Source organism: Thalassophryne amazonica, chromosome 5, assembly GCF_902500255.1.
Source record: "Thalassophryne amazonica chromosome 5, fThaAma1.1, whole genome shotgun sequence".
Lineage (NCBI taxonomy): Eukaryota > Metazoa > Chordata > Actinopteri > Batrachoidiformes > Batrachoididae > Thalassophryne > Thalassophryne amazonica.
The window spans coordinates 120,813,132-120,834,985 of NC_047107.1; the positions used below are offsets into that span (position 1 = coordinate 120,813,132).

The window sequence follows — 21,854 nt, forward strand, 5'->3', positions numbered from 1 at the left end:
CAGTCTGTTATAGCCGTACTAAATGTTCTCGGTGAGTCCAGTGTTTTTTCAAGTATTTAAAAAGCTAACAATTCCCCCTCTTACTTGACCTTATGGTGAAAATATTTCCCACAGAAAGCAGCAAACTGGTTAGAAGACTAGTAGAGATGCTTGTTTGGGGAATTTAAGCCATATTTGTGCAGGTTGGTTATGTTTGAGTGCTCTTTGAGCATTGTTAATAGTTTCCCACAAATGCATGTAAATTACTCCCTGTTTTGGTCTAATTTTTATGGAAATGCACGAAATGCTCAAAAACAATGGCCAATCCGACGTAATGTGAACTTAATAACCGACAATAGAATTGTTAAGCAAAAAGGCTATTTGATGTCGGTGGATCGAAACATTTTTTATCCATTCTTAACCAGGGCTTGATATAAACGAATTTTCCCCACTGGCCCACAGGGAAAGTAGAATTTAGAAGTTAGTGGTCCACAGTGTAGGAGCACTGGCCCATGGTTTTGCGTGCGAGAGTTCATGATATTCCAACCTGAAATCCTGCAAATAAAACTGCCTATATAATATAAACCAATCCAGACAAAACATAAAATAGTCTATGGACCATGAAGTTAAAAAAAAAAAATAGAATTTATCAGTGGGCATTGTCAAGTGCAAAAAAAATAAAGTGACTCCCATAAAATATAGAGGACATTTTTTAGCAACCCTCAGAGTTGGCTAACTCACTGTCAGAAATGTAAAATACAGATGTAGGTCCATATCAAAACTAAAAAGTATGCCTTGTCTGGACTGGAGTTAAAAATCTAAAAATTGAAAAAAAATTATGCTTGGCTCCTTTGCTAATGTTGTCACCATAGGGTTTCCACAAAGGCAACCTGGTTAGACTTTTAAACTAGCGTCAAAACAGCCAGGGTCTACCAGGACCAAGCATATATTTTACTTACTTGTCAACATACGACAGATAGGCCCTGCAGATTTGGCAGAAAACCTCATTATTCTCTTGGTCGTGACCAAGCCACTGCCATTTCTGTGACCAGGTCGGGACAAAACCTCTCTTTCTCTTGTTTCTTTCATATGGCCTGTCTCTCTCCCTTAACTCATCATCACTAAGCTTCCTCTTCTGGCCAATTCCTTTAGCAAAACTCTTTCCTGGTTGTTGTCCGGGTTTGGGTGGTTGTAGTTTAAACATATTTCAGTTTGAATTTCAAAGCGTTTTGTTAGATTGTGTCTTATTCGTCTTCATTTCCTGCAGCTTCCCGCACATTTAAAGATGCTAAGGAACATTGCCGAAGATCAGTAATGGAAACGGCCGAACGCACGCTCCACGCATCTAAAACATACATTTCAATGTGCGCGAGATTCTGCGGAAGCATGGAGCAAGACCAAAACAAACATGGCGGACTCTGTGAAGTTTGACATGGAGATGTGAAGAAATTCGACTTTGCCGCCACAAAATATGGTAAAATAAATAGAATTTTGCGTATTTTTGTAGTGGCCCAAGCACGCCTCATTTGATGAATTGTAGTGGCCCGAAAGTGGGCCAGATTGGTGCCAGGCCAGCGGGCAAATGGCTATGTCAAGTCCTGTTAACAGGAACCAGTTTTCGATACCCATCCCTAGTCAGGGAGGTGACCAAAAATCTGATGGTCACTCTGTCAGAGCTCCAGCATTCCTCTGTGGAGAGAGCAGAACCTTTCAGAAGGACAGCCATCTCTGCAGCAATCCACCAATCAGGCTTGTATGGTAGAGTGGCCAGACAGAAGCTATTCTTTAGTAAAAGGCACGTGGCAGCCCACCTGGAGTTTGTCAAAAGGCACCTGAAGGACTCTCAGACCATGAGAAACAAAATTCTCTGGTCTGATGAGACAAAGATTGAGCTCTTTGGTGTGAATGCCAGGCGTCATGTTTGGAGGAAACCAGCCATCCCTACAGTGAAGCGTGGTGGCAGCATCATGCTGTGGGGATGTTTTTCAGCAGTAGGAACTGGGAGACTAGTCAGGATTGAGGGAAAGATGAATGCAGCAATGTACAGAGACATCCTGGATGAAAACCTGCTCCAGAGCGCTCTTGACCTCAGACTGGGGCGACGGTTCATCTTTCAGCAGGACAATGACCCTAAGCAGACAGCCAAGATATCAAAGGAGTAGCTTCAGGACAACTTTGTGAATGTCCTTGAGTGGTCCAGTCAGAGCCCAGACCTGAATCAGATTGAACATCTCTGGAGAGATCTGAAAATGGCTGTGCACCGACGCTCCCCATCCAACCTGATGGAGCTTGAGAGGTACTGCAAAGAGGAACAGACAAAAGTGCCCAAAGATAGGTGCACCATGTGGCATCAGCGAAGTATTGAGCAAAGGGTGTGAATATGTATGTACATGTGATTTCTTACTTTTTTTATATATATATATATATATATATATATATATATATATAAATATATATATATATAAATTCTCAAAAATAAAAAAAAAACTTTTTTTGCAAAGAGGAATGGGCCAAACTGCCCAAAGATAGCTGCACCAAGCTTGTGGCATCATATTCAAGAAGACTTGAGGCTGTAATTGTTCCCAAAAGTGCATCAAAGTATTGAGCAAAGGGTGTGAATACTTATGCACATGGGATTTCTTAGTTTTTTTATTTTTAATAAATTTGCAAAAAAAAAAGATCAAGTTTATTCAGCAGTTTGCAATAAAACAAAACAAAACTGATTTCTCAGCCAGTCAACCCATGCAACCGAAAGGGTGTAGGCAGAAGCAAAGCTTATATACACCTGCTCCTTTTACCTCAGTAACTTTTACTTATCACAGCAAACCCAAACAAAACAAAGTGAGCAGAACAGCAAACACAGACATCTTAAAATAATCAATAAACTCAAATTCCTAATCATATCCACACCGATAACAGCACACATCGCATAATAAAAAAAAAAGTACAAAATTAATAACTTAATTGTCCATACTTTAACCAACAGCTGTATAGTCCTTCAACCATATATTGAATTTTCAGAGAATTTAGACAACTTTCACATATTCAGAGAACATCATTTCCTTATATTCGTGACTGATTGACATTTGGACTTCGCTTGAGTTCCTTCAACAGATTATTCCATATTTTAGGGCCACAAGTAGAAACACAAAAGCCTTTCCTGGTTGTCCGAGCGCCAGCAATTTTAAAATGATACAAGCCCCTTAAATTATATTTTATATATAAAAAAATAAACTTTTTATGCTGTCATTGTGAGTCAAATTTTGAGGGAACAAATGAATTTACTCTCTTTTGGAATAATAATTATAATAATTATTTGCACCCCTCTCCCCTGATCAATAAGAGACTTTGTTTGGTGAAAACCTACTTTCTTCAAGGTTGGGGTGCCATTTAAGGGAAATGTCTCCTATAATACCCAGTCTTTGTTTTGAACAGCTTTTGGCTTAGTTGTTATATTTTTGTCAGGATTGTTGATTCACACGTCTGTGATCTTTGCTCTGTTTTCAAGTGTATTTTTATTTATTTATTTATTTTTAGATTAACCGGCATGCCAAAGGAAAAATATGATCCTCCTGATCCTCGCAGATGTTACACCATCATGTCAGCTGAGGAGGCGGCCAGTGGGAAGAAGTCCCACTGGGCTGAGCTCGAGATATCTGGTCAGTCCACCTTCAACACAAAAACAGCCAAGCAGATGCACTGCAGCACATGTGTATATAATGCACACAGGTACACTTACATCACAAGTTTCAGTACGGAATTTGGTTTTCAGGAGTCGAGTTGAAGAGCCGCCGATGTAAAATCTTGTTAATCTTCCTTGCGTTTATGGACTTATTTGCACATCTCTGTCTTGACGTAGGGCGGGTGAAGAGTCTGAGCAGCTCCTTGTGGGCACTCACCCACCTCACAGCGCTGCACATCAATGACAACAACCTGACCCGCATCCCGCCAGAAATCTCCAAGCTGCCCAACCTGGTTTACCTGAACCTGTCGTCCAATAAGCTCCGCAGCCTGCCCGCCGAACTGGGCAACATGGTCTCTCTCAGGTCTGCCGTCTACAGGATAAAATCTATGATATTGCTACTTCAAGTTTTCATTTTCAAGTCAGCCACTTTGATTCCCAAACTGTGGGATTCAAACCTAAATTTGAGGGTTTTCAAGAAGATAGAAATCTATCATTCTGTTGCACAAATTAATTTTTTTCAGATTTTTGTCTCACAAAAACATTCTTTGATGTTATTGTGCAAAGGTGACCATGCAGTGCTTTTAAAGAATGAACAATAGAAGTAACAAGATGGAAGGAAAGGAGTGAAACCCCAGCAAAAAATAACTTTTCCTTCTTTCTGGCAGGGAATTGCTTTTAAACAACAATCTTTTAAGAGTTCTGCCTTATGAACTTGGGAGGCTTTTCCAATTACAAACCCTGGGGCTGAAAGGTGAGTAAGTTCTTACTGTGTCTCGTCTCTCTCTTACTTTGTCAGCCTTGAATTTTCATGTTGTTTGTTTTTAAATGCAGAGGTTACACTGTTTATCATAACTAGAAACTGTACAAATAAAGATTGTTGTCTTCCTGGCAGTCCTTGAACTACTCGTGCAAGGCAGCTTTGGTCATACAAAAAAATGTAATGATTAATTAATTAAAAGCTTAAAATAGTGATATTTTGACAGAATCACTTTATTATAGGTGTTTCATTTAAAATTTCACCAAAACAAAATAGTGTTCGCATGATCTAAATATTGTATAAACAAATAAAATAAATAAATAGACCGCATTTGCTGTAGACACTCAAAGTGCTTCACAGTGGTATTTGCCCATTCTCTCTCTCTCTCTCTCTCTCTCTCTCTCTCTCTCTCTCTCTCTCTCTCTCACACACACCAATGTCAACTTGCTGCCATGCGAGGGGCTCAACTGCGCCCCGGGAGCAACTAGGGTACTGCTCACTAAGGTGCTCCAACGCACCTTAGTGAGTTACCTGTTTGACAACCTACCATCTCTGGTTCTCAAGACCAGGCACCTAAGTGGCTCTACTCTACTCTTTTCTACTCTCCTATTGTATTCTTCCTTTTTAGATATTTAGATATACCTTTGTATACTGGCATAGTTCCACCTTAGAATTGGAATATAAGATATACCTTACTGAATTTTCATGAATCAAACTTGTCGAAGGATCCTCTGGTCACAAGTTCAATGCTGTCACCTCCTCCACAAAAATAAAAATTCTGTGTAGCTGTGAAGCCTTGAATGACTTTGAGACCAAATTTTCTTGCCTTCATCCAAGACTGGAATGACAACTAGTAAAATAATTGGAATTTTGTGTTTCTCAGAAACAGGATTACTGTTAAAGTTCACACAGAAAATGTCTGGTCTTTCGTCTTCAACGGGAGACGGGACTTTTTTTTTTTTTTTGGGTCCATTTGTCAACTACATACAGAGGTTGACTAGTTTGTTAAATCAGGTCAATGTTTGCAAAGATTTCTACCACGCATGAAACTACTATGGCTGAGTAAAGGGTATCGTTATCACAGATCTGTTCCCCCCCACCCCAACCCCCATTTCTCTAATGCTATGCAATTTTTATTTGGCATACAGGAAATCCTTTGTCCCAGGACATCCTCAATCTGTACCAGGAGCCAGACGGAACCAGAAAGCTTTTGAACTACATGCTCGACAATCTAGCAGGTAGTCATCGCCACGTCACCGTTAAGTCCGTACTCATGGATGTTAAACTGGTGATTTAGCGTAAACGTGAAGAACTAATCGCTTTCCCCTCTCTGGTCCTGCTTCTTTCAGTGCACCCAGAACAGCTCCCCCAAAGACCATGGATCACTCTGAAGGAGCGAGACCAAATGATTTCCACAGGTGACTCACATCACACAAGTAACAATGTCTGAGATGATTTAATGTCTGCATCTATCAGTTTTCATGTTTTGATTTTTTTTTTTTTTTTTTTTTTTTTTTTTTTTTTTTTTGCGCCAGAGTTCTGCACCATTTTCATGTAAAATTCACTGTTTGACCACAACTTTAACAAAGTTTGGTTCATGTTTACTGTGATGCTGAAGACTGTTGTATCAAAGTAACAGCTCAGGCTCCAGATTTAGCCCACAAGAAAATAATTTCATAACACCCCTGTTCTTTCTCACACTTATCTTGGTCAATTTTCTTGCCTATTTTTAAGTAATTGCACAACATTTGTGTTGCACACACACACACAGACACTGAAATGGAGAAAGAGGAGGAGGGACTCGCCAGAAATCACATAATACTAAACCTTCTCAGTCAGAGTTTTTAGGATGAGTAGGAGCAGTGCAATCAAAAAGACATTATCACCTGTATGTGTGCAGCCAGCAATAGCTACAAGTAGAGCCATCTATAAACATGAGGTGTCTTGAGAAAACACAGAATCAGGATCCAGTTTACTGTTCCAAGTTTGATTACACAACAGACTGTAAGATTATATTTACCAGTACTCTTAAACAAATGAGCAGAAATGAACGGTTACTACGGTGCATCCAGAAAGTATTCACAACGCTTCACTTTTTCCATGTTATGTTACAGCCTTATTCTAAAATGGATGATATTCATTTTTCCTTCAAAATTATACACAATATGAGGGCTGTCAATAAAGTAACGGTCCTTTTTATTTTTTTCAAAAACTATATGGATTTCATTCATATGTTTTTACGTCAGACATGCTTGAACCCTCGTGCGCATGCGTGAGTTTTTCCACGCCTGTCGGTGACGTCATTCGCCTGTGAGCACTCCTTGTAGGAGGAGTCGTCCAGCCCCTCGTCGGAATTCCTTTGTCTGAGAAGTTGCTGAGAGACTGGCGCGTTGTTTGATCAAAATTTTTTTCTAAACCTGTGAGACACATCGAAGTGGACACGGTTCGAAAAATTAAGCTGGTTTTCAGTGAAAATTTTAACGGCTGATGAGAGATTTTGAGGTGATTCTGTCGCTTTAAGGACTTCCCACGGTGCGAGACGTTGCTCAGCGCTCTCAGCCGCCGTCGTCAGCCTGTTCAAGCTGAAAACCTCCATATTTCAGGCTCTATTGATCCAGGACGTCGTGAGAGAACAGAGAAGTTTCAGAAGAAGTCGGTTTCAGCATTTTATCCGGATATTCCACTGTTAAAGGAGATTATTTAATGAAAGACGTGCGGACGGGTCCGCGCGTCGGCTCGTACGCTCCGCCACAGGAAAAACACCTCTGTTGGAAGCCTTAAGCACAAGTTGGAACATGTCCTGCTGTTAAACAATTTCTCATATACTCACTCCACTGAAAGCCATCAAAAGCCGCCTGGATTTTACAAATGGTTATCAACACGGAGGTGTTTTTCCTGTGCCGCCGCACCGCGTCGGCACCCGTCCGTACGTCTTTCATTAAAAAAAATCTCCTTTAACAGTGGAATATCCGGATAAAATGCTGAAACCGACTTCTTCTGAAACTTCTCTGTTCTCTCACGACGTCCTGGATCAATAGAGCCTGAAATGTGGAGGTTTTCAGCTTGAACAGGCTGACGACGGCGCCTGAGAGCGCTGAGCGACGTCTCGCACCGTGGGAAGTCCTTAAAGCGACAGAATCACCTCAAAATCTCTCATCAGCTGTTAAAATTTTCACTGAAAACCAGTTTAATTTTTCGAACCATGTCCACTTCGATGTGTCTCACAGGTTTAGAAAAAATTTTGATCAAACAAAGCGCCAGTCTCTCAGCAACTTCTCAGACAAAGGAATTCCGACGAGGGGCTGGACGACTCCTCCCACAAGGAGTGCTCACAGGCGAATGACGTCACCGACAGGCGTGGAAAAACTCTCGCATGCGCACGAGGGTTCAAGCATGTCTGACGTAAAAACATATGAATGAAATCCATATAGTTTTTGAAAAAAATAAAAAGGACCGTTGCTTTATTGACAGACCTCGTACATTATGACAATGTGAAAGTTTTTTTTTTTATTTTAATTTTTGCAAATTTAATAATAAAAACTAAGAAATCACATGTACATGAGTAATTACAGCCTTTGCCATGAAGCTCAGCATTGAGCTCAGGTGCCTCCTGTTTCCACTGATCATCCTTGAGGTGTTTATACAGCTTAATTGGAGTCCACCTGGGGTAAATTCAGTTGACTGGACATGATTTGGAAAGACACACACACCTGTCTACATATAAGGTCCAGTAGTTGTCAGTGCATGTCAGAGCACAAACCAAGCATGAAGTCATTGGAATTGTCTGTAGTCCTCTGAGACAGGATTGTCTTGAGGCACAAATCTGGGGAAGGGTACAGAAACATTTCTGCTGCTTTGAAGGTCCAAATGAGCACAGTGGCCTCCATCATCTGTAAATAGATGATGTTGAGATCCACCAGGACTCTTCTGAGAGCTGGCCGTCCGTCTAAACTGAGCGATCGGGGGAGAAGGGCCTTAGTCAGGGAGGTGACCAAGAATCCGATGGTCACTCTGTCAGAGCTCCAGCATTCCTCTGGAGAACGTTCTAGAAAGACAACCATCTTGACAACAATTCACCAATCACGCCTGTATGGTAGAGTGGCCAGACGGAAGCCACTCTTTCGTAAAAGGCACATGGGGCCCACCTGGAGTTTGCCAAAAGGCACCTGAATGACTCTCAGACCATGAGAAACAAAAGTCTCTGGTCTGATGAAACAGAGATTGAACTGATTTGTGTGAATGCCAGGCGTCATGTTTGGAGGAAAATTAATTGAATAGTTTTATTCAGCCTACAAAGGGAGGGAAAGAAAACTAGAAAATCTAAAAAAGAAAAAAAATACAATCTGACCATTTTGAAAAGAGTTACTGAACATTTAGTGCTCACAAAGAATAAAAGAAAGTTTCTATCAGTTTGACTTCACCTTGGATAACCTCCGTCTTCACCCACAGAAGAGGAGTATTTATTGTCATTGGTCACGCCTGGATACATATGACATTTGTCCTTTGCATTTGCAGACTCTTGTGATAAACGATGGCCAGAACTGGCAAGAATAATTTGTGCAAAACTTGTTATGAACGTCTGAAAAAGTTCATACCAAAGCTCAGACCAACAGAGATGTTATACTGAAGTTGTACATCAAGTTTTTTTCAACTCTCCAGGTATATTTTTATACTCGGTCACAACCTGATTTGCTCTCTTTTTACATATGCTAAAAGTTAAATATCTAAAAGTACCGTCTGCATGGCCCAAAGTATCCACATTCGTAATTACACAAAGAAATGATTTTGGAGGTTGCTATGGTTAGGCCGATGGCTTCTAATGACATGGAGCGCTAACAGTAATTAACAATCGGGCTGGGAATAAAATTATGTTGTTAACACTGATACCACTCAAGCACATATAAACCTTATTCACAATCACTCCTCAAACAAAGAACATCTATTTACCCTTTATTCACATTAGCTATAAGAGTCAGAGGTAAAATGACCAGCTGCCATTCATTTTCAGTCAGAGTGGGTGTGTTACATTGACAAGAGACAAGTGTTAGCTATGCCGCCAGTTACACAGGGCCAAAATAAATGCTGAGTGATGTGATACGGTGATTGCCAATCTGGTGGAATACATGCCCAGACAGCTGTATATCTCTATAAATCTGATATGTTTGGTACTTTTTCTTTGGTATGTTGTAAAAGTTAGTCATAAATAAACACTTTACAATCTAAAAACCCTGTTTGTGGAACCAGATAAACCTTTGAGGTGATTTACAAGGCATCTTACCAAGACATTAACAAACATGATACAGGAACATCACCGTAACACACATTTACTAAAACAAATCAAGCAAACTTTGGTTCTGTCAAGCAGTCGGGAGTTGTGGTGGCTGCCGCTGAATAGGCTACAGCCACATTTATACTGTGTTAGATCAGTGTGATACTACCACAGTATTAAAAAACACACTGTTCCAGAACATACCAAAGTAGTGGGCAGGTAACAGCATTATTGGCCTGGCTTTCATTATTGATCCACCTTTTGTGCATTGTTAGATTATAAACGTCCATGTGAACTAATGCTAACCTCCAGGGAACGCTCCAGTATGCGATTGTAATGACATATATGATAAAATACAGTGGCTCCACCCCTTTCTGCTAAATTGCCTTACAGATCAGCAGCTGCTCCTTCTGGTCAGACCCAGTGTTTTTAACAAGTGTTGTGAAAATGGTTGAGTCTTGCTTAAAATTAGTTTTTTAATAATTTGCTACATTTTATGCTTCTGCTGCCAGCATTAATTTAGGTCTTTGGTATTCATAACTTTCTAAAGATGGTTGTGAAATGGTCAGAAATCAGTGGAAAGAAAAAAAAATTGGTAGGTTAACTCCCGATTTCCTGTCTGTTCAGCCGTCTTCAGGGTCATGTGCTACAATGTGCTGTGTGACAAGTACGCAACACGACAGCTGTATGGGTACTGTCCTTCCTGGGCCCTCAACTGGGAATATCGGAAGAAGGGCATCATGGAGGAAATCACTAACTGTGACGCTGACATCATCAGCTTGCAGGTAAAAGCATGAGTTAAAGTTCTCCATCACCATGACGGATTTCCTTCATTTGGAAAATTTAACCATACATACGCGCGCACACGTGGTGTCATGCGTGTTTTGGGGCCGAACTATGATACTCTCACTGTCAAAGCAACATCCCATTCTGTGCTAATCAAAGTAGCAGCAATGTCAGTGTGGATGGCGCTGCACTGCAGAGGAAGGGACTGTGTGAATTTTCCTTCCTCTCCACTCTGTTTACTTCTTGCCGTGAGCCGCGGCCCTTCTCCTCCCTGTCTTCATGGGAACATTGACAGACACTCCCCAAGTAGAGCGGGTGATTCATTTTACTGTTGTTTTGGCGATGGTGAATCTGATTAAAACTAATCTACTAAGTCGACGTGATGTCATTGTTTTATAATTGCTATGGCATGGACAATTGGAACCGAGCCGAAAGAGCAGCAGGAGCAAGTCCATCGGAGAGGGAGAGAGAGGTTTTTATGTCGGACCTGCAGCCCGGAGGACTGACGCTCAGATGGTGGCGGCAGCAGAGGACGAGTCACTTGGAAGAAAAGCGCTTAATAAGTGAAGCTCCACAAAAACCACATATGAAGGATATTTTTCTTCTTTCTTTTTTTACACGAGGGGCCGTAACTTGACCTTGTCGGTGAGCTGACGTGACACTGGCAGCGAAGGAACGAGTCATGTCTCACATAACGGAGGGCAATATTTTTAGCTTTAGTTGATGAACTGGCGAAGTGGCAGATATTAATGATCCAGTCCGGGTCTAAGAGTTGGCTGCCCCTCGGAAAAGCCACGTTAATGAGGAACAAATAAAAACTCTGGTGGGACATGGCGGGCAAGTCTCGTGTCTTAATCACACCAAGAGTCCTGGTTAGTGACATTAATCCACAAAAAGGTGTCACGATTGAGATCTTTAAATGGCTTTGACAAAGTTTAACTTGCGGTGCACTACGTTTGTTTTACGAGTGAGAGCATTTTACCGATTAAATGTGAATAAGCCAGTTTTGAGTTTCTCAGTGCGCACACGTTTTCAAAAGACACGACAGTGTTACTTTGTGCACAGCAAAACAACATTGTCAATTGCTTTAGGCCCTAAGTTTATATTTTATTGACTGTACAGCCAGCGACACAGCACACTTTTGGCGCATTTACTGGATTAGAACCATTCAAAATATTACATAAGACAAAGAATTACCCTTCCTTTTCACTGACTTTAAATTGGGGACGTGGCGCACTGCAGATCACGTAACCGATGTCCGACTTGCAGAATAGTTAGCTAGCATATAACACGATATCAACATGGACGCGTTGTTTGTAGAGCAAGGTTCCGACGTTGGAAGCATCGACAAAAGCATTAAAAATAGATGGAGATGGGCATGATTTGATGAGAAGGGAGGTCAGGACATGCCCTATTGATCATGGTGCAAAAAAAAAATTGCATGCATGTGTGTAGTTTGCCATAAGAAAATCATCTATGGTAGCAACGGTAAAAAAGTCCTGTTGCGTCACCAATCAGAAGCACCACACAAGGCACTCCCAGACCCCCCCACCCTGTGGAAGACGTCCTGTGTGGTCCCGGTTCCCAAAACACCACACACCAAGCAACCAGCCCACTACAGACCAGTTGCCCTGACCTCACACCTCATGAAGACCATGGAGCGGCTCGTCCTGTCTCACCTCTGCACCGTGGTGAGCGACATCCTGGACCCACTGCAGTTCGCCTACAGGCCCAACATTGGGGTAGATGAAGCTGTCATCTACCTGCTGCAGCGAGTGCTCACCCACCTGGAGACCGGCGGGAGCACTGTGAGAGTCATGTTCTTTGATTTCTCCAGCGCTTTCAACACCATCAGACCTGCGCTGCTGTGGGAGAAGCTGGAGGACACAGGTGTGGATGGACATCTCGCTGCCTGGATCATCGACTACCTCACTGACCGCCCGCAGTACGTGTGGCTGCGCGGCTGTCAGTCTGAGGTGGTAAGGTGCAGCACCGGGACCCCCCAGGGCACCGTCCTCTCGCTTTTCCTTTTCACCCTATACACCTTGGACTTCACCTACAACACGGACAGCTGCCATCACCAGAAGTTCTCTGATGACTCCGCCATTGTGGGTCATGTGTTTGAGGGGAACGAGCTGGAGTACCGGTCGGTCATCACAGACTTTGTTGACTGGTGTGAGCACAACAACTTGTGTCTCAACACCAGTAAGACGAAGGAGATGGTGATCGACTTCAGGAGTAAACCACCACCTCACCCACCGGTGAACATCCAGGTGGAGGACATGGAGACCGTGGACAGTTTCAAATACCTGGGTGTTCACCTCAACAACAAACTGGACTGGACTCACAACACTGACGCCCTGTACAAGAAAGGCCAGAGTCGCCTCCACCTCCTGAGGAGACTGAGATCATTTGGAGTGAGCAGGCCTCTGCTTAAGACCTTCTATGACACTGTTGTAGCCTCAGCTCTCCTCTATGCTGTCGTCTGTTGGGCCCCGGGCAGCACAGAGCGGGAGAGAAAGAGACTGAACAAGCTGGTCAGGAAGTCCAGCTCTGTCCTGGGCTGTCCTCTGGAGTCTCTGGAGGAGGTGGCTGAGAGGAGGGTGTTAACCAAGTTCAAATCCATCATGGACAACTCCTCTCTACCCTCTGCACCGGACTGTAGTGGAGCTGAGCAGCTCCTTCGGTGACAGACTGAGGCACCCTCCATGCAAGAAGGAACGATACCGCAGGTCGTTCCTCCCTGCTGCTGTCAGACTGTACAATAACACTGTGAAATAACCAGATGCAATAATATGTCCACAAATCACATGCAATATTAATGTCCACAAATCATGTGCAGTAACAACTCATTTACAAATCCCAGCACTAATGTCACCTTATCACATCTAAATTCCACTTCACATATTGTAAATAAGATGCTCCTATTTTTTTTTTTCAATTCCAATCAGTGTTATATATATGCATATGTACTTATGTGTGTATGTATGTATGTCTATATATATATATATATATATATATATATATTCTATTTCTACCTCGTCTTATTTCATTGTATTGCTACAAGTATTATTATTGCTTATCCTTGCACACGCTGTTTGATGCACATTTTCCTCTACTCGCACCCATCTTGTGTGTTTTTTAAGAACTGACGTAACATGAATTTCTCCACTGTGAGATCAATAAAGTCTTATCTCTTAATCAAGACTACACCCCCGCCCCCACCACCCTTTTATCTACCTTTATGTTCAGGTCTTGCATTCTTTTTATGCTTTTTCTCTCTCTCCTTTAGAGGCTATTTAGAATAGATTTGTATACTGTATAATGTGTTTATTGTATTTATTGAGGAAAAAAGAGTGTGTCATCCACTACCCCGCATTTTAGGGAATTACTGGCATTGATTTTTGCCAGGAAAAAATTTCAGTCAGATGAAAATTTATTGCTTTAACTCATGAGGTAAAAGGCAGCCAATACTTTCACCCTTCACTAAAGAAGTTGTTTGGTGTAACCAAACACCTTTGGACGTCAAACACAGGTGGGTTCCTGTGGTTGTCAGCAGTCACACTGGCTGCTTTGTGACATATGCAGAGACTCATCAAATCTCACAGGCCAAGTCAAAATAATATCCTCCATTTTTCATGTTTGGCTGTCCAGAGTTCATATTTGGTTTGTTGTTGGTGATAAAGCGTCGGCCTGTTTTCACACATTTCAGACTTGGAGTTTTGTGTTTGAGCTCAAGTCTTTTTATATATATAATATATAATTTATTTATTTTTTATCTGTCCTGTGCACCTGCAGGAGGTGGAGACGGAGCAGTACTACACCTTGTTTTTGGAAACACTAAAGGAGCGTGGTTACGACGGGTACTTCTATCCAAAGTCTCGTGCCAAGCTGGTGTCTGAACAGGAGAGGAAACACGTAGACGGCTGCGCCGTGTTCTTCAAGACCGACAAGTGAGTTTAAGACTTTACTGAAGGCCCCAAAGAATTTCTGTTTGTGTCGTACTGTTGGCAGGATGAATGAGATTCAGACAAATTAAATACGGAGGTTTGTGAGAGGATGAAAGTTTGAGTATTTATGGCCCTAGAATCCGCTGTCGATAAATCCCACATGTTCTAAAGCGCGTGCTTGTGGATGTATGTTCACTGTCATTTGCATTTTGGTATGGCCTCAGTTAACCATCTGTGGCAGGGGTGGGCAACTTGTTCCAGAAAGGGCCAAGAGGGTGCAGGTTTTCTTTGCAGCCACTGACTCCCCCAGGTGATTTCACTGATTAACTGATTCCATCTGTTCAAAGTGATATTAATCACTTTGAACAGCAACTGTGTTGCTTGCATTTTTCACTTCAATAAAGGCACAAGAGAGAGATTGAGGTGCTTGTGTGGTCACAACAGCGAGACAAAAAAATATTAAGAAAATGTATAAATTAAACACTAGGTGGCAACGTCCCATCCACCAGTACGTTCGAACCCAACCACTCATGACAACAGTTGAATCATGGTGTCATCTTGTTAATTTAGACATTACAGGCTTTAAAAAACTCACTCCAAGAACAAGCACAAATGTTCCAATTAACAGAATAAGTAGACAGTCATTACACATTAGTCCCAGAAGTCTTTGCACTCCCATGATGCCACCATGCCGCTTTCTGTATTAAGACAAAATGTAATCTAATAAAACGTGAGCAGTGAAAATAATGTGGATATATATATACGAGGTCTGTCAATAAAGTAACGGTCCTTTTTATTTTTTTCAAAAACTATATGGATTTCATTCATATGTTTTTACGTCAGACATGCTTGAACCCTCCTGCGCATGCGTGAGTTTTTCCACGCCTGTCGGTGACGTCATTCACCTGTGAGCACTCCTTGTGGGAGGAGTCGTCCAGCCCCTCGTCGGAATTCCTTTGTCTGAGAAGTTGCTGAGAGACTGGCGCTTTGTTTGATCAAAATTTTTTCTAAACCTGTGAGACACATTGAAATGGACACGGTTCGAAAAATTAAGCTGGTTTTCAGTGAAAATTTTAACGGCTGATGAGAGATTTTGAGGTGATTCTGTCGCTTTAAGGACTTTTCACGGTGCGAGACGTCGCTCAGCGCTCTCAGGCGGCGTCATCAGCCTGTTCAAGCTTAAAACCTCCACATTTCAGGCTCTATTGATCCAGGACGTCGTGAGAGAACAGAGAAGTTTCAGAAGAAGTCGGTTTCAGCATTTTATCTGGATATTCCACTGTTAAAGGAGATTTTTTTAATGAAAAACGTGCGGACGGGTCCGCACGTCGGCTCGCAGCCGCTGCGACGCTCCGCCACAGGAAAAACACCTCTGTTGAAAGCCTTAAGGACAAGTTGGAACATGTCCAGCTGTTAAACAATTTCTCATATACTCACTCCACTGAAAGCCATCAAAAGCCACCTGGATTTTACAAATGGTTATCAACACGGAGGTGTTTTTCCTGTGCTGCCGCACCGCATCGGCTGCGTCCCGACGCGCGGACCCGTCCGCACGTCTTTCATTAAAAAAATCTCCTTTAACAGTGGAATATCCGGATAAAATGCTGAAACCGACTTCTTCTGAAACTTCTCTGTTGTCTCACGACGTCCTGGATCAATAGAGCCTGAAATGTGGAGGTTTTCAGCTTGAACAGGCTGACGATGGCGGCTGAGAGCGCTGAGCGACGTCTTGCACCGTGAAAAGTCCTTAAAGCGACAGAATCACCTCAAAATCTCTCATCAGCTGTTAAAATTTTCACTGAAAACCAGCTTAATTTTTCGAACCGTGTCCACTTCGATGTGTCTCACAGGTTTAGAAAAAATTTTGATCAAACAACGCGCCCGTCTCTCAGCAACTTCTCAGACAAAGGAATTCCGACGAGGGGCTGGAAGACTCCTCCCACAAGGAGTGCTCACAGGCGAATGACGTCACCGACAGGCGTGGAAAAACTCACGCATGCGCACGAGGGTTCAAGCATGTCTGACGTAAAAACATATGAATGAAATCCATATAGTTTTTGAAAAAAATAAAAAGGACCGTTACTTTATTGACAGCCCTCGTGTGTGTGTATATATGTATATGTATATATGTATATATATATATATATAAATTTACAGAAAGTGTGCAATAATTATTTAAACAAAATTAGGCAGGTGCATAAATTTGGGCACCCTTGTCATTTTGTTGATTTGAACACATTTAGCACTAATTATTGGAACACAGACACATTGGTTTGGTAAGCTCATTGACCCTTGACCTCCTTACCCAGGTGAATCCGATCATGAGAATTGTATTTAAGGTGGCCATTTGCAAATGTTAATCCTCTTTGCATCTATTCTAATGAGTGGCAACATGGGAGCCTCTAAACAACTCTCAAATGACCTGAAAACAAAGATTGTTCAACGTCATGGTTTAGGGGGAAGGATACAAAAAGCTATCTCAGAGATTTCAGCTGTCAGTTTCCACTGTGAGGAACATAGTGAGAAAATGGAAGACCGCAGGCACAGTAATAGTTAAGGCCCGAAGTGGCAGGCCAAGAAAAATCCCAGATAAGCTGAAGTGAAGGATGTAGGACTGAAACGATTAGTTGAGTAAATCGATTACAAAAAATGTTAGAGGCAATTTCTGTGCGTCGACGCTTTAATGTTGTAGTACATATGCCAGGGTAGTGTGTGGCTCTGCACAAATACAAGAAGACTAGAGCATAACAGCTAATCAAATTAGCAACGATGGCTACACCTTTCCAACACGACAGAGTAAAAAAAATAGCCTTTTAAGAGAGACTGTCCACATTGATCACCTGAAATAGACCTACTGCTTATTTAAAGTGAAGCAGTGTGTTTGTCTATTTTTAAAAAACACACGGTCCACTCTACTTGGGGAGTGGCTATTCGCCTGCGGCCGGCTGCTGTCTCTCTGCCCGGTGTGAGGGGAGTCCCTGACAAAGCTACAGCTCTGTTCCTGGCCACACTGACAAACAGTTTCTGAAAAAAGATCCTCTCAGCAAAAGTCCACTCTTTCAACTGTGTTTTGCTCAGACTCGCACTGAGTGTTTCACTTTTTAATTTTAGCTATTTTGGGCAACACACAACGCTTCACAAACACTGTAGCTTAAATAAAATAAAAAAACGACGTTGAAGCTTGCATGTTCAATGTCCAGCTGAAATGCATCTGCTGAATTGTAGAGAAAGAAGGATTTAAAAAAAAAAAGATTTTAAAAAATCACACAGGGACCCAGTCCACCAACATTAAGAAAAAAACTTAAAAATGGTTAATAAAACAAAACAGAAAGACACATCCCATTGCCATTTCAGCAAAATGTCAAGACTTTGGTGCAGCGACATTGTGCCATTGCTTAGTAGGGAGAGCCCTGCACTATTGAGGATGTTTAAAAACGCAAAGTACTTTTTATCCGATTACTTGATTAATCAATAGAACACTCTATTACTAAAATAATCAATAGCTGCAGCCCTAGAAGGATGGTGAGAACAGCCATAGTCAACCCACAGACCTGCTCTGAAGACCTACCACATGATCTTGCTCCAGATAGTGTCTCTGTGCATCGTTCAACTATACAGCGCACTTTGCATAAGGAGTTGCTGTAATGCAGAGGAAGCCTTTTCTGTGTACATGCCACAAACAGAGTCGCTTGAGGTTTGCTAAAGCACATTTGGACAAGCCAGCTTAATTTTGGAATAAGGTGCTGTGGACTGATGAAACTAAAATTGAGTTATTTGGACATTACAAGGGGCGGTATGCATGGCTGAAAAAGAACACAGCATTCCAAGAAAAACACTTGCTACGTACAGGAAACTTTGGAGGTGGTTCCATCATGCTGTGTGGCCAGTGCAGGTACTGGGAATCTTGTTAAAGTTGAGGGTCACATGGATTCCAGTCAATATCAGCAGATTCTTGAGAACAGTGTTCATGAATCACTGACAAAGTTGAACTTGTGCTGTGGCTGGATCTTTCAACAAGACAGCGACCCTAAACGCTGCTCAAAATCTACTAAGGCATTCATGCAGAGGAACAAGTACAACATTATGGAATGGCCATCTCAGTCCCCGGACCTGAATATTATTGAAAATCTGTGGTGTGATTTTAAGTGGGCTGTCCATGCTCAGAAACCAACAAACCTGAGATGTTTTGTAAAGAAGAATGGTCCAAAATACCTTCAACCAGAATCCAGACTCTCATTGAAAGCTACAGGAAGCGTTTAGAGGCTGTTATTTCTGCAAAAGGAGGATCTACTAAATATTGATTATTTTTTTCTGTTTGGGTGCCCAAATTTATGCACCTGCCTAATTTTCTTTAAAGAATTATTGCACGCTTTCTGTAAATCCTATAAACTTTATTTCACTTCTCAAATATCACTGTGTTTGTGTGCTATATGATATATATAACTGAAATTGCTGATCCAAACAACCAGTGATTTATAAAGAAAAATCATCAGGGTGCCCAAACTTTTACATACCTGTGTGTATATGAGGTCTGTTAGAAAACTATCCAACCTTTTTATTTTTTTAAAAAACTATATGGATTTGAATCGTGCGCTTGCATCAGCCAAGCTTGAACCTTAGTGCGCATGCGTGAGTTTTTTCACGCCTGCCTGTCATTCACCTGTGGGCAGGCTTTGAGCAGAGGTGTCAAGTAACGAAGTACAAATACTTCGTTACTGTACTTAAGTACACTTTTTAGGTATCTATACTTTACTCCATTACTTATTTTTCTGCCTACTTCCGACTTCTACTTATTACATTTTCACACAAGTATCTGTACTTTCTATTCCTTACATTTTTAAAACAAACAGCCTCGTTACTCTTGGCTTCAGCGCCGGTGGATGTGCGCTGACGCCTCAGCGCACATCCACCGGCGCGGCTTTACCGAGGTGCCAGCGCGGATTTATCTGACCATGGGTCCGAAGAAGGCACTGACGGCGGAGGAGGGAGATGATATCAAGAAGTCCCTGGACTTTTTGTCTGAGGAAATCTCTGTTGTTAAAATGCAGCAGAAATCCATTATGGAGCTGGTGGAACAAGTGAAGACTCTCCGGATCCAGAATGCTGAGAAAGACCGGCGTCTGGTGTACCTGGAGAACCGTGTTGCAGAGTTGGAACAGTACACAAGGATGAACGACGTTATTATTACAGGAATTCATATTAAACCTCGATCCTACGCACGGGCGGTGTCAGAAGACAGCGGAGGGGAGGCCAGTGAGCAGGAGGCCAGCTCAGTGGAACAACAGGTGGCTGACTTCCTGCAATCTAAAGGTATTCAAATGGACTGTAATAACATTGAAGCGTGCCACCCCCTGCCCAGGAGAGAGGATGGAGACAAGCGAGCAGTTATAATGAGGTTTGTCAACAGAAAACATAAAATGGCATTGTTAAAACAGGGACGGAAACTCAAAGGAACAAACGTATTCATCAATGAACATCTGACCAAAAGAAACGCAGACATCCCCAGGAAAGCTCGTCTCTTAAAACAGCAGGGAAAAATTCAACAGACATGGACATCCAACTGCAAAACATTCATCAAACTGAACGGAACACCAGAACAAGCGAAGGTTATGGTAATCAGGAACATCAAGGAACTGGACAAATACGACCAATAAGGTATGAGGACACAAACACATCACAACACCATGACACAGACCAGAGGAACCTATTCATCTACTACGTCATCTACATCTGGAGACAAGAAGGATATAACTCACAGGATTGCTGATCATGGAAAACTAGAACTGAGAACATTTAAATACACAGACCACAATGTACTGGACTTGGAGCACGATATAGACCCGGACAATAATTTCTTCTCAAATATTAATGACAGTTGTTGCTATTATACAGATGAACAGTTTAATCGGATCATTAAAACGGATAACAAATTATCAATAATCCATTTCAACAGCAGAAGTCTGTATGCAAACTTTAACAACATTAAAGAATATTTAAGTCAATTTAAAAAAAAATTAACATAATTGCTATATCAGAAACATGGATCAATGAAGATAAAGGAATGGATTTTGAACCAGTCGAAGCAGTGGTTTGCAGATTGAAGCAATGCTTCAACCTATTGTTTCGTTTATTCTTTCTTTCTTTCGCTTAATTTTCCCCCACTAAAACCCTAAAGAGCATACTTCTGTGAGTATTATTTACCTTTTCTATGTTAAACCGACCTGTTATGGTCTTCTGAAACAGTTGATAGATGTATTTTATAACTTAAAAATGGGAGCAACGCTAACATGTTAGCATGTCTATGGCATTTTCAATGTTAAGTTAGCATGAAGCAGTTCCAGCTGTCTTCACGTTCGGGTGCATTTGTTTTCAAATTGTAATATTTCTTAAATTTATTTTTGTTTATATATTAATAATCTAATGATAATTATTATATACAATTTCAGAGAAAGAGACAAAAAGAACCTGAATAGAAACACAACAGAAAATAAAATATAAAAGCAACTAACAATGAACATACATACATACATACAGAAATAAATAAGTGTTTCCTGTGAACACCTAGTGACTCTTACACCTCCATTTCATCCATGTTTTATTTAAGTTTAATGACAGTTTGTTTCGGTCAAACCATATTGTCAATGTGTTAATTTCTTCAGTGATTTCCTCCAGAACTATCTGCCAAACTAGAAAACTGCTGCATCCTAGTAAGAGCAGAATACTACTGGAATGAATCTGAATAAGGAAAGTTTTTTTTTTTTTTTTTTTCCTCACTAAATGGATGCTGCACTCACTGCAGTTTATTGTCTGGAATAGTCCCAGATTGCATTTCAGAGCTTCTAGAATTGAAACATTTTTATGCAGGTGGTGTTGGGGGGTAATTTTGGGTTTTGGGTCTTGGGCCACATGTAGAACGAATCAGTTTTTAAATTAAGCTTTCAATTCATATAGTGGCATCTACCTTTTTTTTTTTAGGTTACTTTATACTTTTATACTTTAAGTAGGTTTTGGAGCACATACTTTTTCACTTTTACTTGAGTAAAGAGGTCACGTTGATACTTCAACTTTTACCAGAGTGTTTTTAAACTGCAGTATCTATACTTCTACTTAAGTAACAAATGTGTGTACTTTTGACACCACTGGCTTTGAGTGAGCACTGGTCCACCCCCCTCATCGGATTTTCATTGTCAGGGAAATTTGCTGAGCAATTGGAGCAGAGCTGAATCAAATTTTTCCAGAAACTGTGAGAGACAGCCAGGTGGAAACCATTCGGAAGATTCAGACGGCTTTTGGTGAGGATACTCTGGGTGTCACACAGATTAAGGAGCATTACAACCGGATTAAAGACGGCCCACAGCGGCGGAGGGCGCGCCGCGCTCTGAGCGGCCATCGACAGGCTGAAACGACCAGATCATTTCCAAAGTGAAC

At 41.5% G+C, this 21,854-nt stretch overlaps 1 protein-coding gene across 1 annotated transcript in view; it reads left to right on the forward strand.

The window, feature by feature from the left end:
• The window catches only part of cnot6l (CCR4-NOT transcription complex, subunit 6-like), a 44,627-nt gene that overhangs the window by 4,021 nt on the left and 18,752 nt on the right, over window positions 1-21,854 (forward strand). Inside the window, 8 exon segments of the mRNA XM_034169610.1 lie at window positions 3,517-3,638; window positions 3,839-4,025; window positions 4,330-4,415; window positions 5,570-5,659; window positions 5,771-5,839; window positions 10,318-10,475; window positions 14,275-14,433; window positions 17,793-17,811. Of these exon segments, the coding sequence (XP_034025501.1) occupies window positions 3,527-3,638; window positions 3,839-4,025; window positions 4,330-4,415; window positions 5,570-5,659; window positions 5,771-5,839; window positions 10,318-10,475; window positions 14,275-14,433; window positions 17,793-17,811 (880 nt within the window). The 5' untranslated portion in view covers window positions 3,517-3,526.